Raw genomic sequence first — 22,383 nt, forward strand, 5'->3', positions numbered from 1 at the left:
GTCCATTGGACTGTGGAAAGTGAGGACTTGACGTTGTGTGGACAAAGTCCCACTCTTTGGCAAAGTGTCGGAAACTTGCATTGTAAAACTGAGGTCCGTTGTCTGTGAAGACCTCGCTTGCCACACCATGTCTGGAGAATATGGCTTTCATACATGTTATCACAGCATCTGCAGTGGTGGTGTGCAGTCTACCAACCTCTGGATACAGGGAGTAATAGTCTGTGACTACAAGATAGTCCTTCCCTTGACATACGAATAGGTCAGCGCCTACCTTCTGGTAAGGTCTGTCTGGTGCTGGGTGTGGCTTTAGTGGTTCTATCGGATTGCTTGCTCGATATTTCAGGCATATTGTGCAGTTTGACACCTCATTTGTCACATCTTGGTTGATTCGTGGCCAGTACATCACCTCTCGTGCTCTTTTCTTACACTTTTCGATTCCCAGATGTCCTCCATGGATCTTTTTTAGCATCTCTCTTCTCAGACTCTTTGGGATAACTATTTTACTTCCTTTGTAGATGATGTCTTCGACCACTGATAGTTCCGCCCTGCAGTTACAGTACTCTGCTATATCAGGTGAGCAGTCTTGCTTCATGTTGGGCCATCCATCCAAGATGCTTTTTCTCAGTCGTCTCATTGTTTCATCTTTCTTTGTCTCAGTCTTTATGAGCTCCATTTTTGCATCTGCTATGGGCAGTGCACTTGTGATCATGTCCACGTAGGCGTTCACTTTGTCATCCATTGTGGTGTTTGCGGGCTCACTTGGGTCAACAGCTCTGGACAACGTGTCTGCTGTATACATCAGCTTACCCGGTGTGTACGCAACATTCAGTGTATAGCGTTGCAGCCTGATCATCATTCTTTGTATTCTAAGCGGACAGCTATTTAGTGGCTTTTGGAACAATGCAATCAAGGGCTTATGGTCAGTCTCTACACTGATTGCTTGTCCTGCCACAAACTGGTGAAATCTTTCACAGGCATATGTGATGCTGAGCAGCTCCTTTTCTATTTGAGCATATCGCGTCTCCGCGTCTGTCATTGAGCGTGATGCATATGCAATAGGTTGCCAGTAGTCATATTGTTGCAGAAGAACAGCACCGAGCCCACTCTGTGATGCATCTGATGATATCTTGATGGGTCTCGCTGGGTCATAAAACCTCAGAACTGGTTCCTCTGTGAGCAGTTTCTTTAGATCGCTCCACGACTTCTCATGCTCATGATTCCATTCCCATTCTATGTTCTTTTCAGTTAGTCTTCTCAGTGGCGCCATCTTTTCTGAGAGGTTGGATATGAATTTCCCCATGTAGTTGATCATTCCATTAAACCTCTGCACGTCCTTTTTGCATTGTGGCTTTGGCATATTCTCAATGGCGGACACCTTTCTGGGATCTGGTCTGATGCCCTCACTGCTAAGGATATCTCCCACGAATGTCAGTTCTGTCACCCCGAGCTGGCATTTCTCTCTATTCAGCTTCAGGTTTGTTTTCCTTGTTGCTTCCAGCACTTTTTTCAGTCTCTCGTCATGCTCAGTTCTCGTGGTTCCCCATACTATGATGTCATCCATTGATGTATCAACTCCCTCCAGGTGCTCATAGATCATATGGATAGTACACTTCAGGAGCTGAGGCAATGCCAAATGGTAACCTTAGGAATCTGTATCTGCCAAATGGACTGTTAAACGTGCACAGTCTTGAACTTGCTTCGTCCAGCTTCATCTGCCAAAATCCTGATGATGCATCTAACTTGCTGAAATATTTTGCATTTGCAAACTGTGCCATGATTTCCTCACGTGTAGGAAGCTTGAAGTGCTCTCTCTTTATTGCTCTGTTTAGATCTCTTGGATCCAGACAAATTCTGAGCTTTCCATTCTTTTTGTCCACTACGACGAGGGAACTCACCCACTCAGTTGGCTCATCTATCTTCTGAATCACGTTCAGGCTTTCCATCCTGTCCAACTCTGCCTTCAGTTGCTTTTGAAGAGCAAACGGAACTTTTCTGCATGGATGTATGACCGGTGTCATACTTTTATCTACTCTGATCGTGTGTTCTCCTGGAATGCAGCCTAGGCCCTTAAATAGGTCGTTGTACTCTTTCATGAGTTCATCATAGACTGTCTCTCCTTCGCTTTCCACAACGAGGACTCTCTTTACCAGGTTCAGTCTCTCACAGGCTTTTAAACCTAGTATGGCTTGCACATCCTTTGGCACCACGATTAATGCTAGCATGTGCTCTCTGCCCTTGTGTGTTACTTTGACAATGCATCTTCCTTTCACTGGTATATCAGTACCTGAGTATCCTGTCACTTTCACTTTTATTCCATGTATCTTTGGTCTGGGTCTAATTTTCTTAAAATCAGTCTCTGATATCACATTAACTTGTGCTCCAGTATCCAATTTAAATGGAATGTGTATGTCATTCACTTTTAGTGTCAGCATCCAGTCTCTTTCTTCTTTCTTGTTTTCAGACACAACATCTACATTGAACTCCTCTATCCCGCTTTCATCTACTGTATGGGCCTTGCTTTGTTGCGCTTGGTTCTTACAGCAACAGGCATAATGGTTGTTCTTGTTGCAACTATTGCATGTTTTACCATATGCTGGACACTTTCTTGGTGGATGCTGTGTACTGCAGCGACTACATGTCTTTCGATTGTCCCTTTCATTTTCGTTCGCTGGCCATGCCTCTTTTTTCACATTGGCGCTCTTTTTGTTAAACGGTTTGTGTCCGTTCTTACTCACTGCATCCACGTTGCAGCTATTGTCACTGAACAGCTCCTTTGCCTGTAACTTCACAGTCTCTGTAGCCCTACACAGTGCTATGGCTTTTCCCAGGTCTAGATCTTGCTCTCTTAGCAGTCTTTCCCTTAGACCATTATCTGGAATACCACACACCAGTCTGTCTTTTATCAGCGAGTCTGTCAGTCCCCCAAATTCACATGATTTGCTTCTGTTTCTCAGTTCAGTCACATACTGATCAATAGTCTCACCCGTTTTCTGAACACATGTGAAAAATCTGTGCCTCTCAAACATCACGTTATGTTTAGGTATGCAGCAGGCCTCAAACTGTTCCATTATTTTATCTAGCTTCATTTTGTCTCCATTAGCAGCGAATGTGAAGTTATTATACACCTCCAGCGCTTCATCACCCACGACATGTAAGAACAGTGACGATTTCCTTTCATTACTTTTCTCGTCAGCTCCGATTGCTGATAAACACAACCCCACACGTTGTTTGAACCTCCTCCAATTTTCAGCCACATTACCTGTCAACTGAAGCGTCGCCGGTGGGAGTAAACCTTCCATTTTTCACTTCGTTAGCTATTCTCTAATGGTAAGTAACGATGTTCTCTTTTGGCTTGCTAATCTGTGGAGAGCTGATTTAACTTCAGAGTTTTTCTCTTCATCTCTTTCAGCCACTTCTGACACCATGTATTGATTTCTTTGTGGGTTCAATGATGAGACATTTATGAAAGAGAATGGCCTAGAAATTCATTACAGCCACTTTTGGGGCGGTAAAGTCGGGCGGCCGCTAAAGTTTGCGCCCGGCGCAAATTCGAGGCCACTTCTCCGATATTCATTAGCTTCGCCCTAAGAGTTTGCTCGAGCGCTAAAACTGGCGATGCACGCCTCTCTTTAGGCGCTAAGCCGGAGGTGCTGAGCGAGAGCGCCGAGGCCGGGCGCAGCGCAGGTGCGGCCATTTCTTGATTGACAGCAGACACCCTGGCGCCGGCCAGCTCTTAAGGGGGAAGGGTCGACTTGGTCTGCTGCCACGCCCTGGATAGTGGAGCCCTGCAGCTAGGCCTGAACACTGCTGCTGGACCCAAATAGCACCTGAAACCATGGAGAAGGCCCGTGAACGAGCGCAGCGCTTCTCAGAGCATGATCTGAGGGTGCTGGTTGGTGCTGTGGAGAAGAGACGCCATATTTTGTTTCCGGACAATGGCAGGAAGCCGCCGGCCCGCGTCTACCGGAGAGCCTGGAGGCATGTCGCCACCAAGGTGTCATCCAACAGCGAGGTCCCCAGGAGCGGTGTCCAATGCCGCAAAAAGCTAAATGACCTCACCAGGATTGTCAGGGTGAGTACCCTTTCCAGTGTCCTCCTCATCCTTGCATGTGCACCTCACATTATGGGCAAAGGGACCTGAAAGCCCTAATGGCCAGCCCTCATGGAGCAGCTATGGGACACTCATGAACATCAATTGCACATTGTGCACTTAACACACTGGCCAGGCTATTCGACCATGGGAGGCAGTGCACACAAGATCAGGGCTACACACTGGCCAGGCTATTCGACCATGGGAGGCAGTGCACACAAGATCAGGGCTACACACTGTACTTAGAGGCCGTCCTTTCTCTTGCAGGCCAAGCTGGCCAATAATAAGAGGAGCCGGACTGCGACGGGGGGAGGCGGACCCCAGATCCAGCCGCTCACCAAGCTGCAACATCGCATGGAGCGCATCATGGGTGCCCGGGTGATTGGCCCAGTTGCATCTGGAGATGCCGACCCTGTTCTGGGCACCAATGGTAAGGACATCACCTTTTGGACCTCTCTCGTCCCACTTGCGCATCAGATCTACATCCTTTGCCACTGTCCGACCAATGCGCTGAATGCCACCACTCATGCATCCCTCGCTGATGCCCTCTCCTCACTCTAAAGCTACTCTTGTGCCTTCCTGCTTTCAGATGGTGAGGAGGAGGTCCCTGAAGTTGCCAGTGACAGCCCCTCAGAAGAGGAGGAGGAGGAGGAGCAAGAGGAAGGCGGCCCATCAGGGGAACCCTCAGCCACGGCAACCCATGCCAATGTAGGGGGCACGTCTTCCCTGGAGGGGAGCGTGGGGGAAGTGTCGGAGGGGAGGGGAGCTCCTGGGACCAGCGGCCTGCAGAAACGCGGGAGGGGGGTGGAAGCTCAGCGGCCTTCTCCCCAGAGGGGGGAAGGGTCGGAGGGGAGTCCAATTGCTGGGCCCAGCGGCGTCCAGCAACGCAGGAAGGGTCGGCCAGCTCGGCGGCCTTCTCCCCAGAGGGAGAGTCCGGCCTCCAGTCCGGAGACGGCCAACGCTGAGGAGATGCGCCGCCTCGAGGACTTGTCCGCGGACTCGGAGCACCGGCACACGGAGCTCATGGGGGTAGTGGCACGGTTGCCTGAGGCCATCGAGTCCCTGTCTCGGAGTGTGACCGAGTTCGGGGCCTCACAGGCCACCAGTCGGGTGGAATTCGGGGCAGCTCAGGCAGCGAGTGGCCAGGTGATCAGTGGTGCCGTGCAGTCACTGGGTGCTCTGATGCGGTCACTGAACAGGTCAACACGGGCACTCACTGCTGCCACACTTGCTGTGTCAGCCAGGCATCACCAGGGCACCCAGCGCGCTGCAGCAGCACAGCGGTCTGTCCCTCGGCAGATTGGTGCGCATGCTGCAGTGCTGGCCCGGCCGAGTGCCAGTGTCTCAGGCGACCAGCGAGCGCCTGCCATCCGCCAGCTTGCCCCCATTCCTCCAGCCGCCACTGCCACTCCCCCAGTGGAGCTGCCAGGAGCTACTGCAGCGACTGATGCTGGCCAGCCACAGCTGCAGCATTCACCAGCCGGCCCCTCGACGGCCAGACCTCGTCTAGACCGACCCCCAAGGGCATCTGCCGTCACGACATGTGCCCCTCAGGAGCCTGCCCCCAGCCTTGCAGCAGCCAATGGCCTCACTTTGAGGAGGAGCAGCAGGGCGTGCAGGCGCCGCCAAAGTTTGCAGAAGGCATCGCCCTCGCGGGCCACTAAGTAGAGGGTGTGTCCAAATGTTGTGTTTTCTGGAATGTGTGTTTTGTGAAGGCCGAGGATGAAGGCCATTTTTGTTTACATCTTTTGTTAATGCTCCCCAGGTTGTGGGAGTGAGTCATGTGTGTGAGTGTTTTTTGGGGGTTTCGTCTGTTTTTGGTTTTCATGTGGGAAGGGCCCTGAGTTTGTACAATAAACCATTTTATTTATTCACATTGTCCATGTTTGATCTTTGAAGTGTTTGTTGCCTTAACCGGCTGACGGCTTGCGGAGCGGCTGCAATCATGTTCTTTCATTGGCACAAGCCATTCCCTGACAGGGGGCCTAGAAGTGACGGTCAATAAGCCGCCGACGGGCGGCCCTTGGACCTTCTGCCTCCCTCCTGGGCTGGTACTCCTCGTCCTCGTCCTCCTCCTCCTCCTGCTCCTCCTCCTGAGGTGGTGGTCCAATGTGAGGTGGCAGTGCCTGAGTCCTGCGGATAGCCAGGTTGTGCAGCATGCAGCAAACGACGACGAATTGGGAGACTCGCTCCTGCGAATACTGGAGGGCTCCCCCGGAGCGATCCAGACAGCGGAACCGTTGCTTGAGGACGCCGATTGTTTGTTCTATGATGTTCCTAGTCGCTTGATGGCTCTCGTTGTATGCCTCTTCAGCAGGGGTCGTGGGCGCGCGGAGCGGGGTCATGAGCCAGGTACACAAAGGATAGCCTTTGTCCATAGCCGATAAGCCATCCTCTTGGGTGAGGCTGTGCCTGGAACATGTCAGCCACAGTTGTCTGTCGCAGGATAAAGGCATCGTGGCTGCTGCCTGGAAAGCGGGCATTGACAGCTAGGATGCGCTGCCTGTGGTCACATACCAGCTGTACGTTGAGGGAATGGTAGCCCTTCCGGTTGCGGTAATCCTCGGCATGCTCCAGAGATGCCCGCAAAGCCACATGTGTGCAGTCAATGGCGCCCTGCACCATGGGGAAGCCCGCTATTCTTGCAAATCCCACTGCATGCTGCTGCTGCTTGTCCAGGGTCATGGGGAAGGAGATGAATTGATGTCTCCTTCTGAAAAGGGCATTGGTCACCTGGCAGATGCAGCAATGCACGGCGAACTGGGAGATGTTAGCGATGTCCCCAGCAGCGGATTGGAAGGAGCCGGTGGCATAGAAGTTGAGAGCCACCGTCACCTTCACTGCCACCGACAGAGATGTCCTGCGCATCAGCTGTGGACGCAGATCTCTGTGCAGCAGCTGGCAGATGTCTGCAACCACCTCCCTTCTGAATCGCAGCCTCCTAACACACTGCGCGGCAGACATGGTCAGATAGGAGGACTACTGGCAGTATACCCTGGGTGGGTAAGGCCTCACTTGGCGACGCCTGTTGCCCCCTCTGCGTCTAGCCAGGGCTGCCACTCTCTCACGGCGTCTGTAAGCCCTTCCGGCATAAGGCTGAAACTCAGCGTTGGCACCCAATGCAGCCCCCATTATATGCTGGCAAACACTGAGATCTCAATGAAGGCAAAGATAATTGCTAAGCTCTGGCCTGAGCCAAAAATACCTGTCCTAGTGTTGGGCCAAAGCAGTAAGCTCTCCTCCTTGGTCTCTCTCCAAAAAACCGTTGCACAAGAGTGAATGCTGCAAAATGGCTGGCCTTTATAGTGCAGGGTAAGTGCCCTTTAATTTGCGCTCCCCGCGGCCCGCCTCGGCTGTGTACCGTTCCACTTCACAGTCGTTAGGGCCACCCGGCGCACAATGGGGCGGCGCGAGTGAAGTTCCGGTTCCGGGCGCACAAAGGGCGTTGCACGACGAAATGACGTCATGATCTGCGCGCGCAGCAGGGCGCGCGCTAAGACTTTGCGCCGGCGCTAAATGTCTACTGAAGTTGGGGCGAGGCGCAGATCGCGCTGCGCCCGGGCGCTAAGCGCCTCGCGCTCGAGATCTACTCCTCCTAAGGCGCTAATGGCTGGCGCGCCCAACTGAATTTCTAGGCCCTTGTCTTTTAATCTAGAGTCTATTCAACTCTTTATACAGCATTCAGGAGACACCATTATGCTAGTGATGCGTCTAGGATGAAACTGAAACTAAACCCAAACTGCTTGTCTCTCACATGACCTCTGCTGGTCAGGCATAAGTAATCAATACCTGCAAACATGCTATTAAGGCATCATAATCGAACAGGCAAATACCATCTCTATTTGCTGATATCATTACAGCCTCTGCTTTAACCTGCTGGCGGCCGGGGATCCCGGGGCTCCAGATTCCCCGGTGGCTGCAACTGCCTCGGGGAGCAACCCTCGTGGGCCGGGAGGAGCAGGAATGCTTCCTCCTGGTCGCCACCCCCCAAGCTCACCCACTAGCAGCCCACCCCACCCCCGGGGTCGGGGGTCAGGGGTCGGGGGTCGGACCCCGCTGGTCCTGCCAGTTCTTGGTCAGTGTTATCCGCCTGACTGGAAGCCAGCCTGTCAATCAGCCTGTTAAAACTCCACAGCGTACCAGGAAACTCAGAACTCTGGGTTTCCCGCAGTCTACCGGAAACCCTCCCCCCCACTCCAGGCGGTTGGGAAACGACAAAATCTGGCCCAATATATCTATTTTATTGCCATGACCAGGTTAGCATTACTTTCCCTGTAGCCTTGCTGATCTCCATTGATGTTTTTATCAGATGCGATTAGTTCAGTGTCAATTCTGGCTTGTTTCCTCTCTCCTACACAAACCGTTCACATATTGTTTATTATCATCGTCCTGTCAGAGATCAGTCAGATTTCCACATTTGCATCTCCCTGGGAACAGGCATTGCCAGCAAGAACCTGCACGCAGTCACAATAGCAGTCACCGCAGTGGCTGGCTTTTATAGTGATTTTATGGCTAAATGATTGATCCTGAATGTCGCTCTGAGGGAAACAGTATCACAAGGCAGCGAAACACTCATAGTCTGGCTATTTATTCATGTGAGGTTGCCATACATCGATATTCCCCCTGGTGAAGTATGCACTGTGAACTGAACTTACATTTTCTCCTCTGCTGGCAACATTACAATAGAGTTGCGGGTTGGGAGTGCTACTAAATTGCCTCATTGCTTGACTGGATAGTGGGAGACACCCAGCACCATTGCTCATCCATTGCAGACTATTGGAATTTGGGGGCGATCTTGCTAGCCCTGGGGAGGCGGGTTTAGAGGCGGGACTGCCGGGAAAATGGCAGAATCTGGGGTGCGGGTAGCCATCCCGCCCCCAACCCGCCTCCGTTGAAGGGATAATTACTAGTCCTAGCCCCTTTAGGGCTACCTTGGATCAGGCGTATTCCTCAGACATTCACTTTCAACTAAAGTTTGAGGTAGCCGAATCCTAAAGACGCTTAAAGTTACTGTGTACCACGAGTTCAGAGACAACAGGAACAGCATCTCCACCTTAGGAACATATTCACTGGACAATAGCAGCCTCTACGTAAATGGTATTTAGCATTTAAAGGAGATATTTTGTTCTGTTCCTTGAGTGGCCTGCTCTACTGTTGTTAAAAGTATTCGGACGTTACAAATGTGCTTGAATGAGAACATTACGGGCGTTAATGGCACTCTATGACCCGGAAAAGTATTGAAAACCCTGTAGCCACTTCTTCACTGGAGCTGGGGTTGTTCTCCTTAGAGCAGAGATATAATACAGATGTTCAAAGTTATGAAGGATTTTGAAAGAGTAGACAGGAAGAAACTGTTTCCACTGGCAGGAGAGTTGGTAATCCGAGGACACAGATTTAAGGTAATTGGCTAAATAGTCAGGGGGGAGATGAGGAGAATTTTTTTACGCAGCGAGTTGTTACGATCTGGAATGCGCTGCCTGAAAGGGTGATGGAAGCAGATTCAATAGTAACTTTCAAAAGGGAAGTGAATATATACTTGAAAAGAATACGATTTGCAGGGCTAGGGGGAGAGAGCAGGGGAGTGGGACTAATTGGATAGCTCTTTCAACGAGCCGGCACAGATATGATGGGCTGAATGGCCTCCTTCTGTGCTGTATGTTTCAATTTCTTTCTGGTTACCAGTTTAGTGTGGCCTTCTACTCAAGAATTTTACCAAGTAAGGGCTCACACTCTGGTGCCAAAACTCATCTTAAAAACATCACGCTAATTATTGGCCAAATGAGCTATCAATGTCTTGAAACTGCACCGTGCTGATGTCAGCATATGAACAGTTAATGTCTTTCTACAATATCCCTTTGTCCGCTATTTTAATGGCGGTGTTTATTTAAATTCATTAAATCTTTTCATGCTAGCATTTAAACAATGTATTTCAAGGTTCGTGTAATATTAAACCTCAAGGCCAAGTAGTTTATGAAGACAGCCACAAAACATTGTGTTTTTTTTAGTAAAGATTAAGTTGTGCACATCTGATTTATATCACGTTATTTTCTTGAAGGTCAGCATTAATCATTCATTCGTATATATCAACAAATACTTCTGGTGAACTCACTTCAGCTATGGTAGGTTGGACACTACACGTGGTGGCGTGCACTAAATTAGCACTGTGGTCCAGGGTACACAGAGGAACCTGTTATATTTGGCTAAAAATAGTTCTGATTGAAAAAGAACCCACCTTTCTTAAACCCACACATGCGGTACATTTCCAATTCACTGATCTGTGCACAATCACAGAACACAGAGCTTGGATATCAATAATGGGACACCCGCTCAGCCGAGTACTGGGGGGCTCCTCCGGAGCGGTCAAGGCAGCGGAACCGTTGCTTCAGCAGGCCGATGGTCTGCTCGATGATGTTCCCGGTGGCAGCATGGCTCTCATTATATGAGTGTTGGGGTTGCGGAGAGGAATCACGAGCCAAGTGGAAAGCGGATAGCCCTTGTCTCCGAGCAGCCAGCCGCGAGCTTGATGTGATGGCTAAAAGAGTGCTGGCACAGGATGAAGGCATCGTGGCTGCTGCCAGGATAGCGGGCATTAATGGTGAGGATAGCTGTCTGTGGCCGCACACCAACTGCACATTGAGTGAGTGGTAGCCTTTGTGGTTATGGAAGATCTCAGGATTGTTATGGGATGCCCTCAAAGCAGTCAATGGCACCCTGTAACATGGGGAATCCCACTATCCTGGCAAAGCCACATGCACGCTTGTCCTGCTTCTCTCTGGTGATGGGAAAGGAAATGTAGTCCCTTCTCCTTCTGTAGAGAGTCTCTGTGACCTCCCGGATGCAGCGATGGACGGCAAACTGTGAGATGTTAGATATGTCTTCTGCTGCAGACTGGAAGGATCTGCTGATGTAGCAATTGAGTGCGATGGTGACCTTGACTACCACTGAGAGAGCCGTGGTGGTCCTGATCTGAGGCTGGAGGTCTGGCTACAGGAGGCGGCAGAGCTCTGTGACCACCTCCTTGGTGAAGCGGAGCTGAATTCTCCCCGGTGTCATGGGGCCAACATTTATCCCTCAATTAACATCACTAAAACTGCTCCTCAGTTACATTTATGTAGGAACAGTGCTCCCGGAATACCCTGGGAGGGTAAGGCCTTCTGTTGAGAGCCCCGTTGGCCCTCCTCCCTCTGGCCATGTTTTCCAATCTTTGTCTCTGCCATCTCTGCCCCTGACGTTGATGCTGGAGGACAAGGGCGAGGTCGAGTGCCAGTACAGCCCCCATTAATGTAACCAAGTGTAAGACTTGGAAATCTTAGCAGAATGTAACTGATAAATTTTTAGCAGGCAGAACACGCCTGAAAGTCATAAACGTTTAACTCACTGAAAATGGCTGTTTCGAAATGTGAACCTGACAAGGCAGCATTGATTGACCACTAAAAATAAACCGGATGTTGATCCCTTTAAATACCGTTCCTACCGCGGCCATCCGAATGCATCACGCCTATTCTTCCTGCCGTTGATCACGCCCGGTGCTAAGGCAGGGGGCGACAGTCAATTTTGCATCTGGGCCGTTAACGGGGCGTTCCACACGCGTTGATGTCACGATCTGGCAGCCGCTAAAGGCCTAGGCGATAACTGTTAGCGCCAGTGCTAAATCCCGGGTGAATGTCGCATGCGTTGTTGGATTCGCCGAGCCCCGCCACAAACCCATTAGCGCTCCCCCAGGCGCTAACGGGAGGCGTTAACATGCTGAATTTCTCCCCCAAAGGCTTGAATTAGGACTTCAATCATTTCTTTGAGCAGTGAGGACGAATTTAGCGTGCCATCTAAAGCATTAGCGCCTGGCGCTAATTCTCCAACTTTTCTAATGATGCCGCCCATTCATAAGAACGTAAGAAATAGGAGCAGGAGTAGGCCATACGGCCCCTCGGGCCTGCTCCGCCATTCAATAGGATCATGGCTGATCTGAACCTAGACTCACGTCCACTTCCCTGCCCGCTCCCCGTAACCCCTAATTCCCTTATTAGCTAGGAAACTGTCTATCTCCGTTTTAAATTTATTTAATGTCGCAGCTTCCACAGCTCTCTGAGGTAGCAAATTCCATAGATTTACTACCCTCTGAGTGAAGAAGTTTCTCCTCATCTCAGTTTTGAAAGGGCAGCCCCTTATTCTAAGATTATGTCCCTTAGTTCTAGTCTCACCCATCAGTGGTATCATCCTCACTGCATCCACCCGATCAAGCCCCCTCACAATCTTATATGTTTCGATAAGATCACCTCTCATTCTTCTGAATTCCAATGAGTAGAGGCCCAACCTACTCAACCTTTCCTCATAAGTCAACCCCCTCATCTCCGGAATCAACCAAGTGAACCTCCTCTGAACTGCCTCGAGAGCAAGTATATCCTTTCTTAAATATGGAAACCAAAACTGTACGCAGTATTCCAGGTGTGGCCTCACCAGTACCCTGTATAACTGCAGCAAGACTTCCCTTCTTTTATACTCCAACCCCCTTGCAATAAAAGCCAAGATTCCATTGGCCTTCCTGATCACCTGCTGTACCTGCATACTAACCTTCTGTGTTTCATGCACCAGGACAAAGATCCCTTTGTACTGTAGCACTTTGCAGTTTCTTTCCATTTAGATAATAACTTGCTCTTTGATTTTTTCTGCCAAAGTGCATAACCTCACACTTTCCAACATTATATTCCATCTGCCAAATTTCTGCCCACTCACTTAGCCTGTCTATGTCCTTTTGCAGGTTTTTTATGTCCTCCTCACTCACTGCTTTCCCTCCCATCTTTGTATCGTCGGCAAACTTGGATACGTTGCACTCGGTCCCTTCCTCCAAATCGTTAATATAGATTGTAAAGAGTTGGGGTCCCAGCACTGACCCCTGCGGAACACCACTAGTCACTGATTGCCAACCCGAGAATGAACCATTTATCCCAACTCTCTGTTTTCTGTTAGATAGCCAATCTTCCACCCATGCCAGTATATTACCCCCAATCCCATGATTTTTTATCTTGTGCAGTAATCTTTTGTGTAGCACCTTGTCAAATGCCTTTTGGAAGTCCAAATACACCACATCCACTGGTTCCCCTTTATCCACCCTGTTTGTTATGTCCTCAAAGAATTCGAGCAAATTTGTCAAACATGACTTCCCCTTCATAAAACCATGCTGACTCTGTCCGATTAAATTATGCTTATTCAAATGTCCTGTTACTGCTTCCTTAATAATGGACTCCAACATTTTACCAACCACAGATGTTAGGCTAACTGGTCTATAGTTTCCAGCCTTTTGTCTACTTCCCTTTTTAAATAAGGGCATTACATTAGCAGTTTTCCAATCTGCTGGGACCTTTCCTGAATCCAGGGAGTTTTGGAAAATTACCACTAATGCATCCACAATCCCTACCGCTACTTCTCTCAAGACCCTAGGATGTAGGATGTAAGCCATCAGGTCCAGGGGATTTATCCGCCTTTAGTCCCATTATCTTACCGAGTACCACCTCCTTAGCGATTTTAATCGTGTTTAACTCCTCCCCCCCCTATAGCCCCCTGTTTGTCCAGTGTTGAGATATTTTTAGTGTCCTCTACTGTAAAGACTGATACAAAATATTTGTTCAGCGTTTTTGCCATCTCCATGTTCCCCACCACTAATTTCCCGGTCTTGTCCTCTAAGGGACCAACATTCACTTTAGCCACCCTTTTTCTTTTTATATAACTGTAGAAACTCTTGCTATCTGTTTTTATATGTTTTGCTAGTTTACTTTCATAATCTATCTTCCCTTTCTTAATTAATCTTTTAGTTATTCTTTGCTGGCTTTTAAATGCTTCCCAATCTTCTATCCTCCCACTAGATTTGGCTACTTTATATGCCCTTGTTTTCAGTCAGATACTATCCTTTATTACTTTACTTAGCCACGGATGGCTGTCTTTTCTTTTATGCCCCTTTTTCCTCAGTGGAATATATTTTTCTTGAAAGTCGTGAAATATCTCTTTGAATGTACACCACTGCTCATGTACCATCCTGGGCTATAATGAATTTCAAGCCCAGAGAGTTTACATTAACGAGAGTCAAGTTAGGTGTCGGCCATGGCTCAGTTGATAGCACTCTCACCTCTGAGTCAGAAGTTTGTGGGCTCAAGTCCTACTCCATGAGACTGAGGGAGTGCTGCACTGTTGGACGTGTTGGCCCAGAAATTCGGGTCTCCACGGGTGAGTACGCACGGGGTACTCACCCGTAGGCCCAATGGAAGTGCCGGTTTCCTGCATGCACCGCGCATGTGCGGGAAACTGGCACTTCCGTTCCCCTGAAAGCAGGGGTTAAGAGTTCGAACGTATGCACAGGAGAGGCTGCGCGTGCGCATCGAACTTGCGTTTTTTTTGCAGGTTTTCCCGGGAGGGTAAGTCTCCAGAAGTTAGACATTTAAAAAGCAGTCGCAAGGCCTGCTTTTTACAAGGTAAGTGGTGAATTAATTAAAATTAAAACATTTTTTCCACAGGTTTATTATTTTTAAATACTTTAAAGCAAGGTAAATTTATTTTTAGCCCCGTTAGAAAATTAAAAAAAAATTTCAAAAATTTAAATTATTGATTAAAATAGTTATTTCATGTAATTTATAGTTTATTTAAAAAATGTGATGTTTTTTAAAATTTATTTGAAGATTTAGTGCTGTTTTGGGGCCGTAGTATTTATAAGTTTTGACAGCTCTTCCTGTCAATCTTATGAATGGAGCATTCCCTGCTCCAATTGGCTCCCCATGGCCCATGTGATCCCAGGGGACGCATCGAACTAACTGCGCCCCTGGGATACGCAAGCACTGCTCGCCGGCAGCTGGACCAGGCGCCCGATCGGAATTCCACGGGGGCCCACAGCTGAACGGCCGGCGCGCTAGGTAAGTGCAGGTCGGGGGCTTAGACCTGCGGGAAGCCCCTGACCCGAATTTCTGGGCCGTTATCTTTCGGATAAGAGTTTAGACCGAGGCCCCGTCTGCCCTCCCGGGTGGATGTAAAAGAAGACAGGCCAGCGGAGTTCTCCCCTGTGTCCTGGGGCCAACATTTATCCTTCAATTAACATCACTAAAACAGATGATCTGGTCATTAACACATTGCTGTTTGTGCGATCTTGCTGTGCGCAAACTGGCTGCCGCTACAGGACAACAATGACTACACTTCAAAAGGTACTTCATTGGCTGTAGAGTGCTTTGGGATGCAAGTCTTTTCTTTATGTACAAGCAAGCTTTATGGCTTTTGTCAGTTTCTAAAAGGGTTATGAATGGCAAACTGTGAGCAAAATGTTTTTAGACAGGACGCATATACGACACTGACAGCCCATTAGTCCTGAAGGGATCAGTGACTTGCAGTAAATCCACAACTGGCCATAATAACTCAAGGAAGAGATAGCGCTAAAACTAGTAAGGGATGCGAAGCCATGCAAAGCAAATCCAGGGTGAAAGGAAGAAGAAGTATACCTCGTTATACATTTTTTTCACTTTAATAATGATATAATTTGAAAAAAAGAAAGACTTGCATTTCTATAGCGCCTTTCACGACCACCGGACATCCCAAAGCGCTGTACAACCAATGAAGCACTTTTTGAAGTGGAGTCACTGTTGTAACGTAGGAAATGCAGCGGCCAATTTGTGCACAGCAAGCTCCCACAAACAGCAATGTGATAATGACCAGATAATCTGTTTCAGTGATGTTGATTGAGGGATAAATATTAGCCATGTCACAGGGATAACTGCCCTGCTCTTCTTCAAAATAGTACATAGATACATAGAAGATAGGAGCAGGAGTAGGCCATTCGGCCCTTCGTGCCTGCTCCGCCATTCAATGAGATCATGGCTGATCCTTTAATTCAGTATCCCGTCCCCGCCTTCTCTCCGTAACCCTTAACCCCTTTTGCCCGTAGAAATATATCTAATTCCCTCTTAAATATATTTAATGAGCTGGCGTACACTGCCCTCTGTGGCAATGAGTTCCACAGGTTCACCACTCTCTGAGTGAAGAAATTCCCCCTCATCTCTGTCCTAAATGGTTTAGCCCTTATCCTTAAATTATGTCCTCTAGTTCTGTTCTCACCCGCCAAGGGAAACATTCCTTCTGCATCCAGTCTGTCTAGACCTGTCAGAATTTTATACACTTCTATGAGGTCCCCTCTCAATCTTCTAAACTCCAGCGTGTACATCCCTAAACTACATAGTCTCTCCTCATAGGTCATTCCCGCCATTCCTGGTATCAGCCTGGTGAATCGCCGCTGCACCCCCTCCATGGCAAGAACATCCTTCCTCAGATGAGGCGACCAAAACTGTACACAGTACTCGAGGTGTGGTCTCACCAGTGCCCTGTACAGCTGCAGCAAGGTATCCCTGTTCCTGTATTCTAACCCTTTTGCTATGAAGGCCAGCATACCGTTTGCCTTCTTGACCGCCTGTTGCACCTGCATGCTCGCCTTCAGTGACTGGTGTACAAGAACACCCAGGTCTCTCTGTACTTCCCCCTCTCCCAATCTATTGCCATTTAAATAATAATTTGCCCTCCCGTTCCTGCACCCAAGGTGGATAACTTCGCACTTGTCCACATTATAGTGCATCTGCCATTTATCCGCCCAATCGCCCAGTCTGTCCAAATCGCTCTGGAGCTTCCTGGTCTCTTCCTCTGAGCCCACCCCCCCTCCTAGTTTAGTGTCGTCTGCAAATTTGGAAATGCTGCATCCGACTCCCTGATCCAGGTCATTAATGTAAATTGTGAACAGCTGGGGGCCCAGGACAGATCCCTGTGGTACCCCACTTGTTACTGCCTGCCATTCAGAAAATGAGCCGTTTATTCCAACTCTCTGTTTTCTATCTGACAGCCAGTTCCCTATCCACGCCAATACTTTCCCCTTTATCCCATGAGCCTCAATTTTCCATGCTAATCTTTTATGTGGGACCTTATCGAAGGCCTTTTGGAAGTCCAGGTACACCACATCTACTGGCTCTCCCCCATCTATTCTACCAGTTACTCCCTCAAAAAATTCCAATAGATTAGTCAAGCACGATTTACCCTTTGTAAATCCATGTTGACTCTGTCCTATCCTGTCCCCATTTGCTAAGTGCTCCGCTATTTCATCCTTAATGATGGACTCCAGCATTTTGCCCACAACTGATGTAAGGCTTACAGGTCTGTAATTACCTGCTTTTTCCCTACCCCCCTTTTTGAATAGTGGGGTAACGTTAGCTACCCTCCAATCCATGGGCACTGTTCCCGAGTCTAATGAATTCTGAAAAATCATCCTTAGTGCATCCGCTATCTCTAGGGCCACCTCCTTCAGTACCCTAGGATGCATGTTATCAGGCCCTGGGGATTTGTCCACCTTCAATCCCTTTAGCTTCCTTAACACCATATCCTTAGAGATATTGATTTGCGTCAGTTCCTCCTTTGCCAATGTCCCTATTTTTCCCGATATCCCAGGGAGGTTTTTTGTGTCTTCCTTCGTAAAGACTGACCCAAAGTATGCATTTAGTTGATCTGCCATTTCCTTATTTCCCATTATATATTCCCCCGTATCTGACTGCAATGGACCAACTTTGGTTTTCACCAGTCTTTTCCTTTTGATATACTTATAAAAGCTTTTGGAGTTAGTTTTTATATTTTCCACCAGCTTGTTTTCGTAAGCTATTTTGCCCCTCTTGATTATGCCCTTTGCCCTCCTTTGCTCTATCTTAAACTGTTCCCAATCTTCCGCTCTGGCGCTTTTTTTGGCTATTTTATACGCCCTATCTTTGGATTTTATGCTGTCTCTAATTTCCCCTGTTATCCACGGTTGAGTCACCTTTTTAGATTTCCTTTTATGCCAGATTGGTATAAACAATTTTTGCAATTTTGTCATTCTATCTTTAAATGTTTGCCATTGTTTATCTACCTCCAGTCCTCCCAGGAACGTTGTCCAATCAGACCTACTCAGTTCCCGTCTCATGGCATCATAATTCCCCTTGTTTAAATTCAGGACCTTAGTCTCTGAGTCAATTTCTTCGCTCTCCATTTCGAGTGAGAAATCGATCATGTTATGATCGCTCTGACCCAAGGGTCCCCGTACAACAAGATTACTGATTAGTCCCTTCTCATTGCACAGTACCCAGTCCAATATAGCCTGTTCCCGAGTTGGTTCCTCGACATATTGATCCAGATAACCATCCCTTAAACACTCAAGGAATTCCTCCTCCTCATTATTTTTACTGATTAGGCTAGTCCAATCTATATGTAAGTTAAAGTCACCTATGATGACAGCTGTGCTCTTATTGCACGCTTCTCTAATTTCCCTCGTGATGCCCTCCCTAACCTCTATTTTACTATTTGGAGGCCTATATACCACTCCTATTAATGTTTTTCACCCCTCGCTATTTCTTAGCTCCACCCATATAGATTCTGTATTAACTGAGTTAATATCCTTCCTTTCAATTGCATTTATCCCCTTTTTTACTAGCAATGCTACCCCTCCTCCCTTTCTTTTTTGTCGATCCTTCCTAAATACTGAATACCCCTGTATGTTAAGCTCCCAGCCCTGCTCACCCTGCAACCATGTTTCCGTAATCCCAATTAGATCATAATTATTAACCTCTATTTCCACAGCTAATTCATCTACCTTGTTCCTGATGCTTCTCGCATTAAGGTATAAAACCCTCAGGCTTTTTTATGCTCACATTTTTTATGAATTAGTTTGGCCCTTTGTTTTTTGTTCCTCACCCTTTTACCATTTATTTCTGTCTGCCTTTCACTTTCCTCTATTTCACTACATAGGTTTCTAGCCCCCTGCCATACTAGTTTAAATGCTCCCGAACTGCTTTATCAAAAATTACCCTGAGAACATCAGTTCCATCTCTGCACAGGTGTAGACCGTCCCTTTTGTATAGGTCACACCTACCACAAAACTGGTTCCAATGCCTCAAAAATTTAAAACCCTCCCTCTTACACCACTGCTCAAGCCACGTATTTAGCCTAACTATCCTGTTCTCTGTACTCTTACTAGCACGTGGCACTGGTAGTAATCCAGAGATTACTACCTTCGAGGTCCTACTTTTTAGCTTGGCTCCTAACTCCCTAAATTCTACTTGTAGGACCTCTTCCCTTTTTTTAGCTACGTCGTTGGTACCAACATGTATCACGACAACTGGCTGTTCCCCCTCCCCCTCCAGAATGTTCTGCACCCGCGCCGAGACATCCTTGACCCTTGCACCAGGGAGGCAACATACCATCCTGGAGTCTCGGTCCCGACCACAGAAACCCCTATCTATTCCCCTTACAATCGAATCCCCTATTACTATAGCCCTGCCACTCTTTTTCCCTCCCTTCTTTGCAACAGAGCCAGTCATGGTGCCATGAGCCTGGCTGCTGGTGCCTTCCCCCGATGTGTCACCCCCCCCGACAACAGTACCTAAGGCGGTGAACCTGTTGCTAAGGGAGACAACCCCAGGGGATTTCTGCACTACCTTCCTGCCCTTGCTCTGCCTTTTGGTCACCCATGTACTGTCTACGCTGGCCTTAACCTGCGGTGTGACCAACTCACTAAATGTGCTATCCACACCCCTCTCAGAATCGTGGATGCTCCAAAGTGAGTCCATCTGCAGCTCAAGGGCCGTCATGCGGTCCCACATGAGCTGCAGCTGGACACACTTCCCGCACACATAGTCGTCAGGGACACAGGAAGCGTCCCTGATTTCCCACGTTACAGGAGGAGCATGACACAGGTCCGAGCTCTACTGCCATGACTTAACCCTTATATTACTTTTTAATTTTCTAGTTTTAGTTTATTTATCGACTTTTGTTTTCCCGAAGCTTACTTAGACCAATGTATACTGTACTCCTCTTATTCCTTTTTAAACTAACCAAATCCCACTAGTTTTGGTTTTACTTTCTAGGAAGGTTTGAGGAAAGTACTTACCAGTTTGTCTTACCTCCCTGGTCTTTCGCTGACTTCCCGGTCTTGTGTCCCCTTGGTCCTACGCCGACTTCCCGCTACTCCCGGTTCCTGCCCTGCTGAAAAGAAACTGAGACCAAAAAATTTGTGACCTCTGTTTTTAGACAGCTGCTAAAAGACTACTAGGTTAGAGGAGGAGGGCGGGTGGGAGTTCCTACTCTGTACGAACTCGGGTTTAAGCCACCACCCTCCTTAAATACCTTTCACCTGGGTGCTTCCCACCAGGTCCGCTTCTGAAAAAAAAGCTCAAGAGCTTTACTTCCGCCTCAGCTGTTTTTTAAATGGCCCCGAGTCTCGCCGACTGCTGCCTCTCCGCTCCGCTCCCGTATTGAAAAAAGAGAAATACTCACCAACCAATCACCTACCTGCTCCTTGGTGACGTCACACACTGATTATTTTTTACCTCTCTCCCCGCTGCTGAGTTGGTGGGCCTCGCTGCTCTCCGGGTTTTATACCGGGCTCCGACTCACTGCTCCCGCTGGTCCCGACTGGTCTCGGGCCTCGCTGCTCTCCGGGTTTTATACCGGGCTCCGACTCACTGCTCCCGCTGGTCCCGACTGGTCTCGGGCCTCGCTGCTCTCCGGGTTTTATACCGGGCTCCGACTCACTGCTCCCGCTGGTCCCGACTGGTCTCGGGCCTCGCTGCTCTCCGGGTTTTATACCGGGCTCCGACTCACTGCTCCCGCTGGTCCCGACTGGTCTCGGGCCTCGCTGCTCTCCGGGTTTTATACCGGGCTCCGACTCACTGCTCCCGCTGGTCCCGACTGGTCTCGGGCCTCGCTGCTCTCCGGGTTTTATACCGGGCTCCGACTCACTGCTCCCGCTGGTCCCGACTGGTCTCGGGCCTCGCTGCTCTCCGGGTTTTATACCGGGCTCCGACTCACTGCTCCCGCTGGTCCCGACTGGTCTCGGGCCTCGCTGCTCTCCGGGTTTTATACCGGGCTCCGACTCACTGCTCCCGCTGGTCCCGACTGGTCTCGGGCCTCGCTGCTCTCCGGGTTTTATACCGGGCTCCGACTCACTGCTCCCGCTGGTCCCGACTGGTCTCGGGCCTCGCTGCTCTCCGGGTTTTATACCGGGCTCCGACTCACTGCTCCCGCTGGTCCCGACTGGTCTCGGGCCTCGCTGCTCTCCGGGTTTTATACCGGGCTCCGACTCACTGCTCCCGCTGGTCCCGACTGGTCTCGGGCCTCGCTGCTCTCCGGGTTTTATACCGGGCTCCGACTCACTGCTCCCGCTGGTCCCGACTGGTCTCGGGCCTCGCTGCTCTCCGGGTTTTATACCGGGCTCCGACTCACTGCCATGGGATCTTTTACATTCACACTTGAGAGAGCTGACAGGGCCTTGGTTTAACATCTACATCTGAAAGACAGCACCTCTGACAATGCAGCATTCCCTTGGAGTGTCAGCCTAGATTTTTTGCACTCAAGTAAGACTTGAGCCCACAACCTTCTGACCCAGAGGCAAGGGTGCTACCCACTTAGCCACGGCTAACACAATCAGGCTAGGGAACATAAACATATCACCTATGGTTGTGGCTTGGAATCTAATTCACACGGCTCAGACTATAGCTATAGAACCCACTAAAATCTTGAAATAAAAAACACTATAACCAGGTTTTAAACTATAACCGTGTCACATACATCTGCTTCCTGAAGTTTACATTCAACAGAACTTAAAATGTAACAATGTAATTTCCACTTTACCTCTGCATTCTGGAGCCTTTGATAGTGCTTCAATGTCAGATGGTTCTTAGCGCTGACAGAATGCTCTGGTATAGGCAGGTAATTTAAGACTTTTATTGCATCAGACCCTTGTAACACTGACTAAAGTTCAAAAGATACAAGTGTTTGTGGAACAGCAGGGCACATAGGTAGAACAACAGTGCCTGTTCAGCATGTTACTATTGACTACCTTATCATGTTACGGGCACAGAGTACAAGACCAAAGAGGTAATGATAAATTTGTACAAGGCAATGGATAGGCCACAGTTTTTACATACATAGGATTACATAGGATATACAGCACAGAAACAGGCCATTCGGCCCAACCAGTCCATGCCGGCATTTATGCTCCAGTCGAGCCTCCTCCAGTCTTTCCTCATCTAAATCTATCAGCATAACCCTCTATTCCCTTCTCCCTCATATGCTTGTCCAGCCTCCCTTCAATGCATCTATACTATTCGCCTCAACCACTCCCTGTGGTAGCGAGTTCCACATTCTCACCACCCTCTGGGTAAAGAAGTTCCTTCTGAATTCCCTATTGGATTTCTTGGTGACTATCTTATATTGATGGCCTCTAGTTTTGCTCTTCCCCACAAGTGGAAACACTCTCT

General features: G+C 48.7%; 1 protein-coding gene across 3 annotated transcripts in view; it reads right to left on the reverse strand.

The window, feature by feature from the left end:
- The window catches only part of LOC147098566 (uncharacterized), a 71,545-nt gene extending 49,684 nt beyond the window's left edge, over window positions 1-21,861 (reverse strand). For all 3 annotated transcript variants that reach the window (XM_085970415.1, XM_085970416.1, XM_085970413.1), the window contains exon 1: window positions 21,755-21,861. In XM_085970415.1, the coding sequence (XP_085826541.1) occupies window positions 21,755-21,762 (8 nt within the window). In that variant the 5' untranslated portion in view covers window positions 21,763-21,861. The remainder of the gene's footprint in view (window positions 1-21,754) is intronic.
- Window positions 21,862-22,383: the final 522 nt, after the last annotated feature.

Source organism: Somniosus microcephalus, chromosome 29, assembly GCF_052327205.1.
Source record: "Somniosus microcephalus isolate GS21.2 chromosome 29, FLI_Smic_1.0, whole genome shotgun sequence".
Classification (NCBI taxonomy): Eukaryota; Metazoa; Chordata; class Chondrichthyes; order Squaliformes; family Somniosidae; genus Somniosus; species Somniosus microcephalus.